The sequence below is a fragment of the Rhineura floridana genome, chromosome 1, assembly GCF_030035675.1.
Source record: "Rhineura floridana isolate rRhiFlo1 chromosome 1, rRhiFlo1.hap2, whole genome shotgun sequence".
In the NCBI taxonomy this organism is placed as follows: Eukaryota; Metazoa; Chordata; class Lepidosauria; order Squamata; family Rhineuridae; genus Rhineura; species Rhineura floridana.
In genome coordinates, this window is record NC_084480.1 from 10447206 (window position 1) to 10468125 (window position 20920).

General features: G+C 43.6%; 1 protein-coding gene across 1 annotated transcript in view; it reads right to left on the reverse strand.

Annotated features, from left to right (window-relative positions):
* Window positions 1-20920, reverse strand: part of RIT2 (Ras like without CAAX 2) — a 217253-nt gene that overhangs the window by 131484 nt on the left and 64849 nt on the right. The window contains exon 2 of the mRNA XM_061607402.1: window positions 11735-11791. Within this exon, the coding sequence (XP_061463386.1) occupies window positions 11735-11791 (57 nt within the window). The remainder of the gene's footprint in view (window positions 1-11734; window positions 11792-20920) is intronic.

The window sequence follows — 20920 nt, forward strand, 5'->3', positions numbered from 1 at the left end:
AGCCCCCTATGTATAGAACCTTGCTTGCTCCCTTAGATATCTCAATACCTGAGGCAGGCATTTCCCAGTTTTTTTTTTCTGTTTGCCTCATTGGCTGGGCTATCTCTTGGGAGAAGGAAGAGAAATCTGTATTTACTTTTATTTTCACACAAGCTGGAAACACTTCTCAGTGTAAGTGTAGTTGTGGCTTTAATTGATCTCCCTGAAATGATAGTAAGTGAATCATTGCCACCTTAATCTGCACTCAGCAGCAAAATCATAGGGTTGAAAGTGGAATGAAATTGCTACCTGCTATTCTGGTGCAGAGGAGGAACTAGTTCTGATTAACTAGGAAAACCGTGCCCATGCACACCTTTGAAGTGAATGACACATTTTTCTGCTCCAGCGGAAATGCAACTTGGTCAAGATTAATTATTATTATTAAAGTCTGTGTGGCAAGTCATTTCATGCTGTGTATGTTAGAAATGACTCATGTTTTGTGGGGAAGAGGGGGTAGGTTTTAACGTCTTCCATTTTGCTTTGAAGGGTTTCTTCCTACAAGCTTTGATCCAATTCACTCGCTATGGGTGCCACACTTTAAGAAGGATGCAGGCAAATCTGAACAGGTTCAGAGGAGGTGAAAAAAGATGATCAGGGGTATGGAAAACAAGTCCTGTGAGGAAAGGTTGAAGGGACTGAGTATATTTATTCTGGAGAAGAGAAGACCGAGCGAGTCACGAACTTGGGACCTTCTGCATGCAAGGCAGATGCTGTACCACTGAACTACGACCCCTCCCCATGGGAAGTGATGGGCTGATTTTTAATACTCATTTTAATTACTTTTTAATTATGCATTTTTCAAAAAAAATTAAATCCTGTTTATTATACACAAGATGCAACCAACAGCAACACATTTCTGCTGAGGTCATTGACCATGTCCATGACCACATCAACCTATAAACTGAAATTCCATAGCTGCCCCAGCACCACCCTCTGCCTTCTGGTCAGCATCAGGGGGTGCAGCACTTCATCTGTAGTGTTCCTGCCAGCCTCTCATCATATAAGGTGAGCAGGTCAATCATCCTCCAGTCCTTTGGGCCAGGGTTGTCCAGTCTCAGGATGACTGCAGTGCAAGGTGGTAGGCATAATGTCAGGTGGCAGATGGAGATATTCCTGCAGGTATTGGATGCCCTCACTGGTCAAATGCCTCCATGCAAACTGCTCCTTCACATAGCAACAAGATTTCAGCAACTGCACAGCTTTCATGATGTGGAGGTAAGGCACATTTTTGTCTCCCATTTCTGGGTCCTTAGGCATGTGAACATCCTTCATGGCTACCCTCCTTAAAAAGGAGTTCATAAATGGCAATGCAGTCTTTTTTAAGGATCAACATGGTGGCAGTGGCAACAGGCTTGAACTCTGGAAAGTAAGGAGCATGCGCAGTGTGAGCACTTCCTGGCTTTAAAGGACCTTTACACATAAAGAGGCGACTATTCCACTGTCTGAGAACTTCCTCATTTTCCCAAAAGTTCAGTTCTTCACATCCCCATGTTAATTTGAATTTTTTTAGAGAGAAAAAAGGCCGTATGAAAATTCAACAGCATTTTAGTGTAATTTCTCCTAATAGGCATATTACGTATGCAATTTTGCCTGATATATGAATTTTTGCTAAGAAATCTTTCCTAGTATAATTCATTTTAGGTTGTTTTCTCTAAAATATGCATTTATATATACACTTTACACTAATATATACATTTTTAAACATGCTACATGGCTGGAGAACTACACTGCAAAATTCAGAGAAGTGTGAATTTTAAAGGAGAGTTGTGTGTTGGTTTCGTAAAGTGCAAATTAGGTAAGCTCACCTTTAAATGAGAAATGAATCAAATTTCTCCTGCCCTCACCTGCCTAGTCATGACAGCACTCTTCAAATACCTAAAGGGCTGTCACATACAAGAGGGAAAGGATAAGAACCTAACACAAGAAGAGCCCTACTGGATTGGATCAAAAGGCCATCTAGCCCAGCATTTTGTGTCCAATCAGATGCTTCCAGGTAGCACACAGGGAGGGCAAATAAGCAACAGCCCTTCCTGTTGCTCATCCCCAGCATTGCAGCAAATAAGAGTCATCAAGTGCTCTTCCCCCCTCCCCCATGAGGATCTTTTATCTGTTAGAAAACACTAATTTGCAGTTTGTTTTAAAGTGCCTTATTTCGACCTGTAGGTAGTGAATCTCCTGCCTAAGCATCTCCACTGCACATTCTGCTGGCTTCATTGTCCAGGGAAGTTGGGCAGCATCCTTCCATTTGTGCTGGTGCCAAAGGGGGCGCTTTTGAGATCCGTGCCAGTTCTGTGAGCTACTGGGTTGGTGACAGTTAACTGGAACCTCCCTGTTCAAAGGCAGTATGCCTCCAAATGTGATGCTCTATCCAATGCTACGGATAACCAAAACATATTGCTTCATCACCTTTGTACACCTTAGATAAGAGCTTGCCAGGAGCATTGTGCCAGCCCCTGCTGGAAACAGCATGCTGGGCATTTGGCCTGATCTAGCAAGGTAATTGTTATTATCTTCTCTGAGGAAGAGGCATGCAAGGCCAATGCATGTGAGAGGAGAATGGGAAATGCTGGAGTGACTCACCACAGTGTGGTTGTGCACTGAAGGTGTGCACTGCACTCACTGTTGTAAGGCACTCTGTGCATTACAAAGCTTGGTGCCTGTGATTAACGTTGACACTTGATGGTGTGTATCTCTTGTGCTCTACTAGCTTTTTCTTTCCTTAAGCTCTTCAGGCATGAGTGATCAGTGCTGACACGCAATTGTATTTCTGAGCCAAGAGGGACGGGCTAAGTGCCCCAAAGGAAAGAGACCAATTAACCCCTAACCTTGGAATAGTGGTATTGGAAGTGAGTCTGGAAAGGGAGAGAGGGAGAGAGGGAGAGAAAGAGAGCTGCTCGAAACAGAGAAATGGAGAGAGGGAGTGACGGGGGGGGGGAGAGCCAGGAATGTGCAAACCCTCCTCTATTGTTTTCTATTCTCTATTATTGTTCTCTATTGTTTTGGAGCAAGGTGTTATCAGCACACTGAAGACACACAGCTCTATGTCTCCTTAACATCTGAATTGGGAGAGGCTGTGAACGCTCTGGATCAGTGTCATAATGCAGAGGTTGACTGGATGAGGGTAAATAAATGATGCTTGAATCCCGGAAGACAGAGGCTCTTTAGGTGGGTGGTTCCCGTGTCTGGGAGATGGGCAACTTACCTATTCTAGGTAGGGTCACACTCCCACTGAACAGCAGATGCATAACTTGGGGGTACTGCTAGATACAACTCTGTCACTAGACGCCACAGTGTTTTCTGTGATTAGGAGTGCCTTTTACCACCTTTGGTTCATCAGCTACAGCCATTTCTCAACAGAGACAGCCTGACCACTGTAGTCCATGCATTGGTAACCTCGAGACTGGATTACTGCAATGTGCTCTATGTGGGGCTGCCCTTGGGCCTGGTCTGGAAGCTCCAGTTGGTGCAGAATGTGGTGGCCAGACTACTGACGGGGGCACATGGATGACAGCATGTGACACCATTGTTAAAACATCTGTACTGGCCGCCCATTTACTACCAAGCCAGGTTCAAGGTCCTTGTATTAATTTACAAAACCCTGAACAACTTAGGCCCAGAGTACTTTAGGGACTGCATGAACCTTGTTCCAGCTCAGTCTCTTAGTCAAACCTGCAGCTGATGAGGCTTTTTTGACAGCAACAAGAAAGCAAGACTTCAGTGTCATCAGCCCAGTCCTGTGGAATGCTTTGCCAACAGAGATTCAGCAGGCACTTTCTGTTTAAACCTGTAAATGTCTGCTGGAAACTTGTCCATGCTGCCAAGCTTATGCAGGCAATTAACAAAATATCTTTCTGTAATAGTTGATGACCTCTGATTTTAAATTTTTCAATTTTTTTTTGAATATATGCAGGATTGTTGTAAACCACTTTGATTTTTTAATGAACAGCGGTATACAAATATTTTTATAAACAAACAACAATAATAATAATGCCGAACAGACCTCCTGATAATATCCTCTCCTGCAGAGTACAGTGATCAGTTGTGTTTGTAAGGGATGACATGATCTTTTAGGTGCCCTGGTCCCAAGCACTTTCAGCATTTGAGCTGAATGTGGCCCTTCAGGCCTCCCTATTTGGCCCTTAGAACTCTCCTAAGGCCAGGGCCCACCTCCTTAGGCTCCATCTCTCACTACCCTATACGACAATTTTCGATTCTCACACTTTTCCCAATCTTAAATTCATTTCTTCATATTTCCACATCAGTGTGTGGATTAAAAAAAAAGTCCTCATAAAAATTCATCAGCATTTTAGTACAAAAGTTCTCTGAATATACACATCTTTGTATATTGTTTTCCATGAATATATGTGTTTTTATGCACAGTTTACATTTTTTATTTGTGCTCATCATAGGGATATGCATTTTTGTACACATTAACTGGCAGGAATGCTGCACTGCGAAATTTGGAGAAGTGTAAATTTCAAAGGATGGCTGTGCTTTGGTTCTCATATTGTTTCAGAAAGCACCAGTTTGGGAAGTTCACCTTTAAATGCAAACTCAGTTGAGTTTCTCCCCATCCCTCCCCACTAGGGTTGCCAGGTTCAATCCCTGAGACTGATCCTGTATCTTAAGGAGAAGAGAAAGTCAGCCAAGTGCAGGTGTTCTAATGGGAAAAACCACAAGGTGAAATTCTCCCTTCCCCCTGCACAACTTTTAAAGATACAGAAGACCTCTTGGGGGCTGGGGCTGGCAACCAAGAGGTCTTCTGTATCTTTAAAAATTGTGCAGGGGGAAGAGAGAATACCACCTTGTGGTTTTTCCCATTACAGGGTTGCAAGAACACCTGCACTTGGCTGACCTTCTCTTTTCCTAAAGATACAGGATCAGACTCAGGCCATGGACATGGCAACTCTACCTACAACCCACAGAATGTTATGTTATTGAGGGGGGCAACCTGGTGCACTCCAGATCATTCCTGATTATTGATGGAGTCCATCAGCCCCAGCCAGCTTGGTCAATAACCAGGAATGATAGGAGTTGCAGGCCAGCAATATCTGTGGGGATATAGGCTCCTCAACCCTGGGTGGCATAGAATTGCCACTGGGAAATAATAATAATAATAATAATAATAATAATAAGAGCCCTGCTGGTCCAGGCCAAAGACCCATCTAATCCAGCATCCTTTCCTCACAGTGGCCAATCAGATGCCTATGGAAAGCCTACAAACATAAACTGGGTGCAAGAGCACTCTCTCAGACTCTGGTATTCAGAAGCATTCTGCCTCTGACTGTGGAAACAGAAAATAGCCATCATGGCTAGTGGCCATTAACAGCCTTATCCTCCATGTATTCGTCTAATCCTCCTTTAAAGCCGTCCAAGTTGGTGGCCTTCATTGCCTCCTGTGGACATGAATTCTATAGTTTAACTATTCACTGTGGTAAATCAATGTGGCAAGGCTTCCCACATATCACCCTTGGTCATCTGTATTCACCCCCTAAAGCAGCAGGGTTGTTTTTTCTTCTGGCAGTCCCCATTCTTCTAGCTTCCATGGAACTGGAATACATCCCAGAGGACTACTGGCAGTGCATTGTTTCAATATTTTGGATTGCCAAAATGCTCAGAGATGGCCCTTGATATTATTCTTTTCATGACCTTGACTCCAAGTGCTTCTCAAGTTGCAGAATCTCATGACTTGTTTTTATTGCTTAAAACCAACTGAATGCATTGCCATCTAATTTGCAGGTCATCTAATTTGCATGCATTCATTTCGAGATTAGTCACGTGGCTGTTGGGCATCTCGGCACCCATCTAGTCTGCTGCCGGTGCCTCCCTCTATCTTTCCAGTGACACAAATGCCCAGCAATATTGCCACATAACTCACTTTCAGTGCAAAACCATTTGTTCTCCATTTGTTTAGGAAGAAAATTGTTTCTGCCAGTGCATGGAAATTGTTCCCATTGCCCACTGTAATTAAATATGAAATGTACAATGGAAATTATTTCACTTTCTTCAGAGACATCCTCTGATGTTTTCCCCACATATGGTCTGGCAAGTCATGCAGGGAATGTTCTTCTACCAAGACCACCCTTTCAATTACATTTCTGCTAAATAAAGCAGTCTGGTTGGAAATTCTTAATGAGATACAATGCATACTTATTGCATACTTATTGGGTAAAAAACCCCACCAAAATCAATTGTCCATCTAACTATATCACTAACTATAACAAGTGTAACTACCACTGGATAATATGCCAAAGGGGATCATCATCACCACATTTCCTCAACGAAGCTCAAGGTGATGTACGTGGTTCTTTCCCCCATTTTATCCTCACAACCGCCCTGTCAGGTAGGTTAAGCTGAGGCCCAAGGTCACCCACTGAACTTCATGGCTGAGTTGGGATTTGAACCGTTGACTCCCAGGTCAACGGTTTAACCACTATACCACACTGCACTACAATAACGGAGGCTAGTAATATTTATATGATTTTTAAAAAGTGCTTTCTACAATGTACTGTATTGCTCAGGAATTGTCTGTGCCAAGATTAGCTCTTGACTTATCGCTGCCCCTCTGCAAAATTATCAAGATGGATTACTTTGAGGCCCATAAGTTGATCAGAGCGATGGAAATAAAATTAAAGAAAGGCTGAAGGGAGGCATAAGTAGTAGACCCTGCTGGGCTTCTGGGGCCTCAGGAAGCTGCCCAAGGATGTCATGTGCTGATGTTGGGCCTGATTAGAGACAAGATCCATTCCTAACAAAGGAACAACTATTTTAATAGGTATCTCACCACATGGAACTTAGTAAGGACACAGTGATTAAGGTTGCAATCCTAAACTCACATACCTGTGGGAGTAAGCCTCATTGGGTGATATCCAGTATTAGTCATATTCACAGTAGACCCACTGACAGAAATCATGGGTGAGAAACTGGATGTGGCCAGCAAGCCAGATCCTTCCCCCATTCCCACGAGCCAACTTTGACAGGACCACCTGTCAATCACCTGATATCACTGTGTTGTCAGGTGATAACTTGGAAGTGTCTCACCCCTGCTGTCCATTTGGAAGCAGCTTCAGTATCAGCCACTTGCAAGCAGGCATCAAAGGTGATGCCTCCCAGCTCCGGTCAGCTGATCGATGCCAAGAGACACCATATTTGAAACTGATTTGCAGGCAGTTTGAATTGAAAATGCTTGTAAATGGACTTCAAAGTGATGGTAGCCATGCCTTCAACTGACTCACACCTGATGTTACATATGACATCAGGGGTTGGACAGGTGGGTGTGGTTTGAGGAAAATGGCCTCACTGACAAAATTAGGACCCCGGCCCAGCCTAATTAAGCTGAAATAAATGGACTTGTCCATTGGTTTTAATGGGTCTACCTATTCTAAATATGACTTAGCTGGATATTACTTACTGAATTCAATAGAACTTATTTCTGAATAGACATGATTAGGATTGCACTGTTATCCATGGGCAGGCACAAGAAAAACTCGTCTTTGGTAGACAGGGAATATTGGTGTGAATGGGTTAGTGGATACCCCTAAACTCCAAGAGTGGTTCCAACAGTTACATGAGTTCCGACATTCTTTTCTGAATTTATGCAAATAAATGGTAATGCAATATTCAATGACAAATTGGAGAGGACATGCAAAGAAAGCTTATGCAGATGTGCCTATTTTGCATAATTCCAATCACAGATTTTTGTCTGCAATGCCAAATTTGGGATGTTTTGCTACAGAGGGTTGGCTTCCTGATTATATTTAGGAGGGAGGCAATCAGGAATCAGTAGATGGAAACATTCATCGTGTTTTTGGCAATGCAAATAATAAAAATTACTTTCAGAAAATAGATTGTTGCTAAAAATATGTTAAAATAAACATACAAAAGTCAACATATTTATTTTGAAAAAAGCACTTTAAATTTAGATACTTATCTCATGCACAGTCCTAGTGTCTGGGCAGGATCTGGGATGGAGGATTTGGGGAATAAGCCAAAAGCAGATCTAAGGATAGGTAGAGCCCACCATATGGAAGCAGACCCAGAAGTTAATCCTATTACAAAATTATCTATGTACCTAAGATGCATGTCCACTGTGTCTGTTCTTGGGGAGAAACAACCTGACCACTGTATCCTATGCATTGGTAATCTCAAGACTGGATTGCTGTAACCAGAGCTTAGAAAAGTTACTTTTTTGAACTACAACTCCCATCAGTCCCAGTCAGCATGGCCACTGGATTGGGCTGATGGGAGTTGTAGTTCAAAAAAGTAACTTTTCCAAGCTCTGGCTGTAACTCAATGTATGTCTGGTCCTGAAGCTTAAGAATACTGTGGCTAAGCTGAGGATGGGAACAGACTACTGCCAACACATGACACTGATGTCAAAAGACCTGCACTAGCTTCCCATCTGCTAGAAGGCCAGGTTCAAGGTTCCTGTAGAAGTGCGCAAAGCCCTGGACAACTTAAACCCAGGATGCCTTAAGGGCTACTTTACCACATACAGCCTAAGCCGATCACAGAGAACATCTGGGGGAGCACTGTTAGTAGTCCTGCATGGAACAGAAGTGCAACTCATGTCAGCAAGGAGTCGTGCCTTCAGTGAAGCGGGCCCAACTTTATGGAACTCCCAGCAGAAGCCAGGCAGGCATCGTCCTTGCTAAGTTTCAGATCCCTGGTCAAAACCATGTTATTCCAGGAGGCCTCTGTACCATGAATGCTGCTGTATTGTTTTAATATATGTTTTAGATTGTGTACTTGGTATATATATATATTTATTCTTTGTAAGCCACATTGTTAAAAGGGAGGCATACATTCTTTAAACGTATACAAACAAAATCTGTCTGAAGGGGAACAGAATGTCTGCTCTTGTAGCTTTTATGACAACTGGAGCAAAAGCCAAAGCTGGTGTCCCCCTCTTGCCCACCCCCCCCCCTTGGCTGGCAATTCCATTCCCAATTATCCTTCTTTACTGTAGATATGGTAAGTGCAAAATGAGGAAACAGTTAAAGCTACGAGAACACCATTTTCCATCTTTCATTGTTTTAAAGTCATCTCCTTTTATAGCCAGATAAATGTTTGCTCTCAGCTATCTGTCAGCGCTGAATGCTCAGCAATGTTAATCCAAAGTGATGGATGTGCCCTGTGGAGATCCAGAAGGGTACCTCTGGGGTCATTACTCACTCTTCCTTTTTAAAGGTGATACTAAGAATTTATAACAATGCCCACTCTCTCTGGGATCAAGCAAAAGGGCCTGATGGACAGTGACATCCACTGCTTCTGTTTCGATGGAATGTCATTGGAACGGCAATCACAAACTAATAATTCAGAGGAATCAAAAGACACGAAGTTACAATTTGCTCTGCCCTTTCCTTGAAAGCATCATAGGCAAGGCTGGAAAAATATGTGCAGGGAGCGCAAGGGAGACAGGAAAGCAAAATATAGTAAATGACACAGAATTCAGCTTCCTGAGATTCTTAACAAAAAAGCAAGTTTCCAGCCCTCATTATTCCTGCAAATATATATTTGAAAGTGTGTGTCCAACATCTGGTGAAATCTCAGGTGGGATGGCTCAATAAGATTTGGGGATGGGGCTCTGGTGCCCTCAATAGCTCGCTCCAGGCTCCTACTGAAACTAGAATAAAATTATGTAAAACTATTAAAAATATCATTGTGAAAAGGAAATGAAGTTTACCATTCATGAAAGGTGCAGAATCCAGCTTTTTTGGTCCAAGATCTAGATTGCTTAGGTGCAGAACTATAAACCTTTTTAGCATATAGTACACATTGTACTGATCATAGAGAGGCTTTAGATAAAAATATTTTCCACATCAATGGGGCTTAAAGAGAGATTCAGATGCCCAAAGGAGGCATGTTCCAAACTATTACCTTGACTCTTTTATGATTTGTATACAGAGCTTTCTTCCTTTTAACTACCACTTCCCACTTAGGATGTACATCACGGGTTGCCAACATGGTTCCTGTGGTGGGCTTAATGGTGCCCTTAAGGTCTTCCCCCGTTCCTTACAAATTCTTCATCCCCCTCACTGCCCTCTGGTCATGAGGTGCTGAGTGTAGTTACTTTTTTCTCCCTTGAAAAGTACATAGAGTTGAAGGTGGAAGTGGGAAGAGTGGCACTCTTTCCAACTTCCTCTTGAAGCTCTATGTACTTTTCAAGGCTTAGATTAACTTTATTAGATCTGACTTTTATGCAGATTCCTTGTAAATGTGAAGTGTGTGTGTGCTTTCTCCCTCTCTATGCATGTTGAGGGGAACTAATCTGAGGGAGGAGTGAAAGAAGTGACTGAAGGGGGATGGCACCCATGGCATTCACTCAAAACTTCAAATGTGCCCACAGGCCTAAAAATGTTGTTTCCCCTCGATGTACATGAAGACCACTCTAAGACACCAACCTGAAAGCTCTTACTATTAGGCATCTCCCAAACTATTTCGCCAAGTAGCATATGGTGGGGGTGGGTGCCATCTTGAATGTTCAAAGGGTTTACAAAGGCTATACTAGGTGCACTGTCTGTCCAACCTTTTCAGTATTCAAGGGTTCACACAGGTGTTGGTAACAAACTAGGGTTGCCAGGCTCAGGGCCTGAGAACGATTCTGTATCTTTAGGAGAAGAGAAAATTCAGCCAAGTGCAGGTTTTCTTGCCACACTGTAATGGGAAAAACACAAGGTGGAATTCTCCCTTCCCCCTGCACAAGTTTGAAAGATACAGGAGACCTCTTGGAGGCTGGGCCTGGCAACCAGCACTGGAGGCATTCAGGAGGTAGCTGGACAACCACCTGTCAGGAATGCTTTAATTTGGATTAATGCATTGAGTAGGGGGTTGCACTGGAAGGCCTTATAGGCCCCTTCCAGCTCTATCATTCTACGATTCTAAAACAGGTAGCTTCAGTTTATCTTAGCCCCAACTGCAAAATACACTCAAAGCAGTATTATATCACTTTTAAGAGTCAAGGCTTCCCCCAAAGAATCATGGGAACTATAGTTTTTCATGGTGCTGAAAGTTGTTAGGAGTCCCCTGAGGAGCTATAATCCTCAGAGTGATGTAACAATCAATCCCTCTTCTTTTTTAATTGTTTTAAATTGTGTTTTAAATTGTTTTTAGTTAACTTGCTGTTATGTGTTATTGATTTTATTATACTATTGTATTTTAATCCTGTTTGTACACCGCCCAGAGAGCTATCAGCTATGGGCGGTCTAAAAATGAAACAAAATAAATAAATAAATAATGTGTTTTTAAATTGTATATTTGTTTTTAATGTTTTTAGTTATTGTAAACCGCCCAGAGAGCTTCGTCTATGGGGCAGTATATAAATACAATAAATACATATATAGGGAACTCTGGGAAATGTAGCTCTGTGAGAGGAATAGGGGTCTCCTAAAAACTCTCTGCACCCTTTCACAAACTGTAGTTCCCAGGATACTGTTCAAAGTGGTAGGATACTACGTTAAACATACAGCACAGATAGGGCCATATTGTAGCCTATCCTGTACTCCCTCCGAATCTCCGAACTAGAAATTATAGATGGATGTTGCTTTACATGAAAATATGTTTATATTTGATTGATGAATGAATCAGTTAATTGGAGAAAGGACATTTAATCAACCACAAACCTTTCAGCATATGGAAGTCCAATTTCTCATTGTTCTGGCTATACAGCCCAGGTAACAAAGAGAGCCTAACTTACCTATGGTGGGATCATGGTAGTCAGGAAACCGATGGCTTATGAACTGCATTGTCATTGCTGGGAAAACATAAAGAGAGAGACGGGATGAACCACTGATAAGCATCTGTCACACGTAGCTCAATAGAACTAAAACTAAGTAGAATTTCCAAATAATTGAAAATACCTGATCACACAGAGCACAACCTTCTGCATGCTTACCTTGGAAATAAGTCCCATTGCACTCACTCAAAAATCCAAATATGCCCATTGGCCTAAAAAAGTTGACTATCCATTATCTACATGAAGACAGTGTACTCTGAGATACCAGTCTGAAAGTTCATGCTACTGTTAGGCACCTCCCCAAATGTCTTGCCCAATAGCATATGGTGCTGAAGTTCTGTGCTGAAACCACTTGTCCAATACCTCAAAACCTTTTTTACCCTGTGAAAGAGACTTCCATCATTTTCTCTCTTTCTCATTTAACATTCCTTTAGAACTGGGTTTTAATGTTCAGCTTTGGGCTTATCATCGCAAGGTGACGGATGCTTTTGTGTGTGTGGGGGTGTTTGCATGCGCAAGTGTGTGCGTTCCTCCCCATAATGATTTCTCCAGCAGTCTGCAACATTCCCAGCTGCCACTGCTTCCTGATCTGAAAAAGGACCATGGGAGAAGTTACCTCATGACATCTTCCCCTAGGCTTTAACTGCAGCAAGGCCATCCAGAAAAGCTGCAGAGTGCACACCACTGGAGAGATGGGTTGTAGGATGAAAGAAAAGATACGAACAACGTTCAGCCGACTCAAAAGTATGGTAAACATGACAAAAAAACCATACTTTATCCAAAAAAATTTCACTGAAATGTTCTCCCCACACACATGCCGATAATTTTCTAGTGTAATTTCTTTTCTCAACGTTTGATAGAGCATGGTTGGAAAAACACAGCAGAAACTTTCAGCACAACAGTATACTGGACCTTTGGTCTAATGCAGCTCTTTTGATGTCTTTATGCCATCTGGCACATCAGGATTAATAGGAATCCAATAAAACAGTAAGAACTATGGAAAATATAACATCCTTTCCATTCCCATCCACAAGTCAAGTCCAAGGGGGGGAGGGTGTGTTATTCTTTCCAGTAAATATTTCTCCAGCAGCTTGCAGCCTCCTCAGCTGCCCGTGCCTCCTCATCTGAAAAAGCCACATGGGAGAAGTTACTTCATGGCATCTTCCCCTGAGGCTTATTTGAAAAATAGGAGGCTGGGGAGGCTGTCTACAGAGCGTCTGAGATTGGTGCACACATGGATTTGGTTTTTAAGAAAGACCTTCCTTTAAAAATATTTCCACACTGATTTCTTTCAAGTAAAAGGACTTCACTTTAAGAGGCGACAAAGCTGTCAGATGCACAAAAAGCAGCCTTCACTTCTTCCCAAGTTTACAAGAAAGCCCAGCTGAGGCTGGCGTGGAGTTTTTAGGAAACATGGGCACCCAGGAGAGCTGCAGAGTACAGGCCGTGAGAGAGGTGATCTGTAGAATGGACACACACAGTCATCTTAAAAGGAAGGCAATTGCAACAACAAAATCCACACCCCACCCATGAGAATTTCTCTGAAACTTTCTCTCGCCTAACTTCTAACTTCTTTTCTTATGAATTATTAACTTCTTTTTCTCATCAATTACTAGAGCTTTTTTTTTTTAAAAAAAAACAGAATAAATGTTTGGCACAGCATTAGTTCAGCTAATAGGCCAAATTCAGCTACTGTAAGCTTTTTTGATTTGTTACAGTTATGCATATCCTGCCTTTAAGAATACAAATGCGTCCAAAGTGCCTTAAAAGTTACATCAAACTACATTTAAAAAACAAAACCCACAGTTAACAAGCTGAGCATATCCTTCCCACAGGACAGCTGGTGGTGGAATGGCCCTGTTGGCTTGCCTCCATATCTCTACTGCAGGGCAAAGGAACTGGATTCAGCTGATGGGTCAGATCCTTTTCTCCTCCATCCCTGTGGGCCAACCTTGACAAGTGCATGGAGCTGCCCACCTGTCAATCACCAGCCATCAGATGACCCAGTGTCATGACCCCTGAATCAAGAAGTGATCTGGACATGGAGTCAGAGTCTTCATGGGTACCAGATGGGGAAATGGGTCAGGTTCAGGGCTCACAGCCAATGGCTGAACACAAGGAGGCAATGGAAGCTGCAACTGAGGGCAATGGAGGCTGGTGTAGAGGAGCCCCCAAAGGAAACTCCAGGGCTACTAGGGCCAGAAGCTGGACCCTCACAGGCACCTCCCCCTGGATCTGAAGAACCAGATGCCGTCCACCACTCATCACCCATCTGGAAGTGCAGAGAGCTCACCAGGAGGGAGGCTATGGAATGGAGCAAGAGTGCCCATCTTCAGGCCCAGAGGGTTGGCCCTTTAAGTTCTCTCAAGGAGGTATAAAATAGAGGAGCTTTTCTGGAGACAGAGACTTAAAAGGCCTCAGTCCACTCCCAGCCTTTGTTGGAGAAAATTGCTCACATGGAGTTATCCATGGCTGAGCAACCTTGGACCAGTGTTGCCTCTGGCCTTTCTGCTTTCTCCAGGGGATCCAGCATTAGACCGGAGCGTGACACCCATTTTTCTTTGTCCGCACAGTTTGAAACAAGACTAGGTAGGCAAAGGGACAGAGCTTCACATTGCTGCCAGTCAGCTCATTGGCAGTGCCTACAAACCTGGCATTCAGTGGAGAACCATATCTTTACATGCCTCACATAATGACATCATGTGTAGGGCAGGTGGCCATGGCCTGGTTGAAATGGCCATGCAGGCGTAATGGGGAGGCTTGGTGGGCTAATTTTGGCCCAAGGGTTGGTGATTTCCAACTCCTGCTCTATTGGGATTTTACCAACTGGGCAGTGGTTCAAAGATGATCCTGTGTGAGGTTCTCCTGGAGTAGGCTCTGAGATGAACTTTGCTTGCACGCACACCCTGGCTGGAGCCTATGACATATGTGAAGAAGTCCTTTTTTCTTGCCTGCCCCAGTATTCTCCAATCTCTCAGGTAAAGTTATTCATGAGATGTGCAACTAACGCCACACTCTGTGACTGGAATGGCCATTTCTAATTTAGCATTTCTAATTTAAAGTTTAATTTACTGTTAATGCTATATGATTTGCAGCCTTTTTTTCTGGATCATTTCTCAGAGCATGGAGGGTTAAGCAGCTGATCAAAAAGGTTACAGATGATCAAGATTAAACATTTATTACAGTGTTAATAAATGATTGCACCTGCCGTGGAGGCAAACATAAATGTTAAGGGGCCTCATTATAAATTCATAGTAGCTCTACAAGGATATCTGTTTAACGAAGCCCACTTACAATGCAGGCATCATCAAGGGTGAACAAAACATTTACCTGGCCTTTCATTAAGGCTTTCCACCCTTTTCCTTTCCTTTTTTTTCTTTTTTCAGAAGGCTTCTTGTTTAAAACTTTCTTCATGTCAAAATATTCTTTTTTGTTTTAGGCAGCTTTGCTCAAGTTTAAAGTCTTAAGTGGGTGCATTTGTGATGGTATTCAGGAAACCATGGGTGGTATCCCATTGAAATGAATGGGTGGGACTAACTTAGGTGCATTCATTTCAATGAGTAGAACCTGGCTGGATACAACCCAATATGCATTCACAAAAATGTTTTTATTTGAATAAATTAAATATTGTATAGAGCACTTGTCTTTTTTGTTCCAGTGCCAGCCATGACCTTCTCCAGGATGCTCCATTCCATATCTCTTCCCAACCGGTCTTCTATTTCTGCCCTCAACCTCTGAAAACATGGCCACTCAGCAAGCTCACGGGACTGATGGTGGTCCATCTTCTCAGGGGGTTTTCCCCTAAAGCTTTCTTGCACTTCTGAAATCATGAGGTTCCCTCAAGTTTCCTCATCCTTCCTCGTGTGTGTGTGTGGATGGTGCCATTTGGACTACATCAGAATCCACACTCAGGGCTCAGTCCACCTTCCTGCCCCACTGGTGGTGTTTTGCAGATCAGGGGAGAGACCACCACATCCAAAACCTGCCCGTTCATGGTGGAAGGTGTGTGTGAGCAAAACCTCCAGGCCTCATCCCTGCACCAGCTCTAGGCTAGTGTAGTGACTGGGCCTGGATCAGGCCTGACACCAATGTAATGGCAGGGAGACTAGTTTCGGATTCAGCAGATCCCAGGCCATCTCTGCTCTGCCCCAACCTCAGAATGCACCACTTCAGGTGCTCTTGTGGGCTCTGCCAACAAGGAACCTGACACTGTGCCTCCTGTTTGGTAGGCAGAAGGTGGAGAATGGCACTTGGTGACTGATGAAAGGCTGGCTCAGCTGGTAGAGTTGAGCAGAGGGACACCCCTGATCAATCCAAACACCCCCTATCCCAGTGTTTGTGTGTGTGTGTTGCTCTGTAAGTGCATGAGTTTTCGGTTAGCAATGTGCTTATTGGTGGGCTTTCGTCTGATCCAGCAGAGCTCTCTTTATGTTTTTTCTTTCATTGTTAAATCAAAACAAAACGAGAGAAAATGATTGTCTCTTAGAGAGCATGGTGTTGCTCTCTGTCTGTAGTCTGATAATATGGTAATAACCGATTTTGTTGCTGATGACATGCCTTTTGGACTCATCAGTATAATAAACTCCAGTGCAAAACTGCACCTATAGATAAATTAGGGACACTTATGTCTGAATTATACATGCAGCAGAAGAGGCTGCTATATTAAAATGAGGCTTTTAAATGAGAACGAATAAATGAAATCCATGAGTAAGGCTGCAATTGAAATAAATACATAAAGATGCAGTGGAGAATGATTGTAATAAATGGTATGTTTATTGCACCAAAGGGGAAAAAAAAGAAGGTTCCAATTGAATTGTTATCATTATTTCCTAAAATCTAGACTTGCAAGTCATCATATGGATATTTAATGAATATTTGATAAGGCTTTAAAGATCTCTTTGTTTAGACAGCACAATGTAATTGCACACTACTCCATAAAAATAGAAAGATAATTGTTTTAGATGATTGGGTGACTTCTTTAACCCTTATACTGCTGATGGTTTTCTGATTGTCTCAAATATCTGAAACATTGCTTCCACTTCAGATTCTGCAACAAGAAAACCAAAATTCTGCAACGCATATGAAAAGAAGCATTCAATATGGACATAGCCCAGCAGAAGTTTAGCATTTTTTCCCAGTCCCATTCATTTCTGAAAAACTCTCCTCCTGTTGTGGGGGGTGTTGGTGGGCAGGGATAGCTCAGTGATGGAACATGTGTGTTGCAAAGACGATGCTCCAGGTTAAATCTGTAGAAATCTTGGCTGTGGCCAGTTACAGAAGCACAACTTTCTGAGTGTTTGTGACAATTCTGTGCCATATTGCACAAGCAATTTCAATTGTCATGAAGTTGCCATGATGCAGTCTCCCAGATGCAAAATAAAGTGCAGCAAGAGTAGGGGGCGGGGATAGAAAGATCCAATAACTGATGCTCATCTGTTATGGAATATGTGTAAAGTACCTATGACAGTCAGCAGGCAAGGGGAAAAAACCCTAATCCAGCATCAGAGTACATGCTGCAGGAACTCTGAGATCTAGACAAGTTTCTCCAGTAGAATGTAAGAGCTGTGGCAGATCCCATGAATGACGTGCCCGTTGTTTCAGAGGTGCACAGTGCTGGTATTGTCAAAAGGTTGGGCATATTGAATGAACATGCCAAGCCAAAGTGAAAAAGGTTGTCCCCAGGAGTGCAGTGAAAGGGGAAACAACATCAAGGACAGAAAGCAGTACCACACACACTGTACAGAAGTCTTCCACATATGACAACACAGAGAAGGTGATTAACCACATTTAGCCAGGGTTGAGGTACTCTGCCAATGGGAAGAAGGTGAGGGTGACAGTCACCATCCAGGGCACTCCATGCATCATGGAAGTTGATTCTGGTTCAGGATATGCTATCATCTCACCAGGAATTTACCAGCAAATATTTCCATGTGGGGGACCAGAAATTGTTCCTTTCCACCCCAAACTTACTGACTACCAGGAAAATCAAGTTCTAGTACAAGGCATCTGTGAAGCTGAGGTGCTTTACCAGATTTTTCCATGGGAACTTACAGTTATTGGTTGTTCAAGGCCATAGTATCAGTCTCCTTGGCTTAGACTGGGTTGAGCCATTGGCTATTGCTCTCACAGGTGTCCACCAGATTGATGGATCATTATGGGATAGCATTCTAACTGATGTCAAAGCTGTTTTGGATAAAGGCCTAAGGGAATATAAGGGGCCCCCTAAGTTGTTGTTCTTGGATCCTATTGTGGCCCCCATCAGTATGAAACCCCGCTGTGTTCTGTTTGCACTACAAGCAAATATTGATGCTGAATTTGGTAGACTCACAGAGCAAGGCATCTTGGAGCCAGTGACACATCCTACATGGGAGACACCCACTACCACTATATGGAAGCCCACTGGAGACATCCACATTTGTGGTGACTACAAGTGCACTATCAATAAAGCCCTGCATCAGCACCCATATCCAATCCCAGTGATGAGCCATTTTTTGGCATCACTATCGCAAGGAAAAATCTTTGCAAAGTTGGACCTGGCCCAGGCCTATCAGCAGCTGTCTGTGGATGATACCACTGTGGATGCTCAGACTATCACCTGTCATCGTGCAGCATTCAGAGGAAAGTGCCTCCAGTGTGGCATTTCTGTGGCCCCTGGCATTTTTCCGAGCTTAATGGAGGACATTCTTAAAGGAATACCAGGTGCCACACCATATTTTCATGATATCTTGGTTGCTGGCAAATCCACTGCTGAACTTGCAACACCACTGATGGTGGACTTCGGGTCAAGCATGAGAAATGTGTATTTGGTGTCTCCCAAACTGAATTCTTTGGCTACAGTATTGATGCTGCTGGCATTTGACCTACCCCAGCAAAAGTTAAAGCAATTCATGAAGCCCCAGTACCTCATAATGAACAGGAACTCCAAGGCTTCTTAGGACTCCTATCACACATTCTTGCAACATAAGGCTACAGTGGCAGAACCACTGCATTGCCTTCTTCACAAGAATGTTGTGTGGCAGTGGACAGCCTGGCAAGATAAGGCTTTCTGTGATGTAAAACATTTCTAACATCTGACAGTGTCTTGGCAGACTATAATGAACAGATGGCCTTGATTTTCATGTGTCATGCATCCCCATATAGTATTGGGACTGTCCTGAGCCACCATCTTGAGGACTCCTGTGAGGTGCCATTGCTTTCTACTCCAGAGCATTATCTTCAACAGAACAGAATTATGCCCAGATTGATAAGGTGGCCCTATTGTGGCTAGTGACTATGACTATGTGTACAGTCAACCATTCACTATTGCTACTGACCCCTAACCAGCAGATGCCTCAAATATTGTCTCCATGCATGCTGTGGTGTGCAGTTTTCCATAATGTGTATGACTGCACCTTGCAACATTGACCTGGCAGAATTATTGCCCATGCTGATGCTCTGAGCCGCCTCCCCCTCCTTCCTGCTGAGATTGATGCATCCCCTCTTTTAGACGTGCTGTTGTTGGAGTCATTACCTGATATTGCCGCGCTGCAGATATTGTCACTGCATCATCCATGCATGTGTTTTCAACTGGGTGTGGAGGGGATGGCCATTAGCAAAGCTTGAGGAGAAATTCAGACCATTTTTATCCAAACAATATGAACTATCAGTGTACAAGGGGTGCCTCCTGTGGGGAAACATGGTGGTAGCTAATTCATGGAGGACAGGGCTATCAATGGCTACTAGCCATGATGGCTGTGCTCTGCCACCCTAGTCAGAGGCAGCATGCTTCTGAAAACCAGTTGCCGGAAGCCTCAGAAGGGGAGAGTGTTCTTGCACTCGGGTCCTGCTTGCGGGCTTCCCCCAGGCACCTGGTTGGCCACTGTGAGAACAGGATGCTGGACTAGATGGGCCACTGGCCTGATCCAGCAGGCTCTTCTTATGTTCTTATGTTCTTAATGCATCAAGAGGTGTGACAAGTGTCAGGCTTCCAGACCAGCTCCACCACATGCCCCAGTGCACCAATGGGAATCAACCAAAATGCCATGGTTATATCTTCATATCAACTTTGCAAGCCCCTTCTAGGAGCAGACCTTCTTGATTGTTGTTGACTCTTGTTCCAAATTGTTAGAAATGGTTCCTGTGTTGTTAATGACATCCCGTGTTGCTAACAAGACCTTACACAGGCTTTTAACAACACATAGCTGCCAATCACCATTGTGTCAGATAATGGGGCCCAGTTCACATCTGCAGAATTCTGCACATTCTTGGATAATGGACTGATTTGACATGTCACCAGCCCCTTTTCATCCATCAACCAATGGCCAGGCTGAAAGGATGGTTAGGACAACAAAGGATGCAGTGAAATGGATTGTTGAAGGTGGCTGGGACCATCACCTTTCAAGTTTTCTCTTGACACAACACATCACACCTTGTGCCACAACCAGAAGAGGCCCAGCTGAACTGTTAATGAACCGATGGCTAACAATGCTACTTGTTCATATGCACCCTGAGCTGACTGAGGACTGACCAAGGGGAATCAGTTGCAGTTCAAAGACTTGCAAATGTGTTCACCCCAGATGACTCTGTGTATGTCAGGAACTATGATGCTGGTGCTATGTGGATTCTTGCCACCGTGACCCAAGCGATGAGACTGTCCTGTTCGGCACTAAGAATTGCAGGAGCACTCAGTTCAGTAAGGTTATCTCACTTTATTAAAGTTACATCGATCTTAAAAGCCCTTCGACTCATTCACCTAACTATGCTTTCTAGGAACTAATTTCCCTGAGTAGCATTGACTAAGCTGCGCTCCGACTACAGACTTTGACTCAGCACCCCCTCCTTGTCAACAGGTTTCACTTTCACGCACAAATGACCACTCCTCCTAACCCTGCCAGCCATTGCTCTTTGCCCCTCTGGATCCTGTGAGAGCGAGGGAAGGGAGGCTGGAGCTTGACTTCCTTCTCTGAAGGAGGGGGGCTGACACTCTGGGCAGGCATGGGAAACTGCTGAGCATCTAGTTTAGAATCTGCAAGTTGGTCAGGTGGCTCCTTGGCCACTGGGGGAGGGGGAGTGCTCTCAGCAGCATCTTCTGACAGTTCTTCCTGAGTCTCCATGGGGGGAGAGGGAAATTGGGGACACTGCAAGTTCTCCTCTGTCAAACTCTCACTC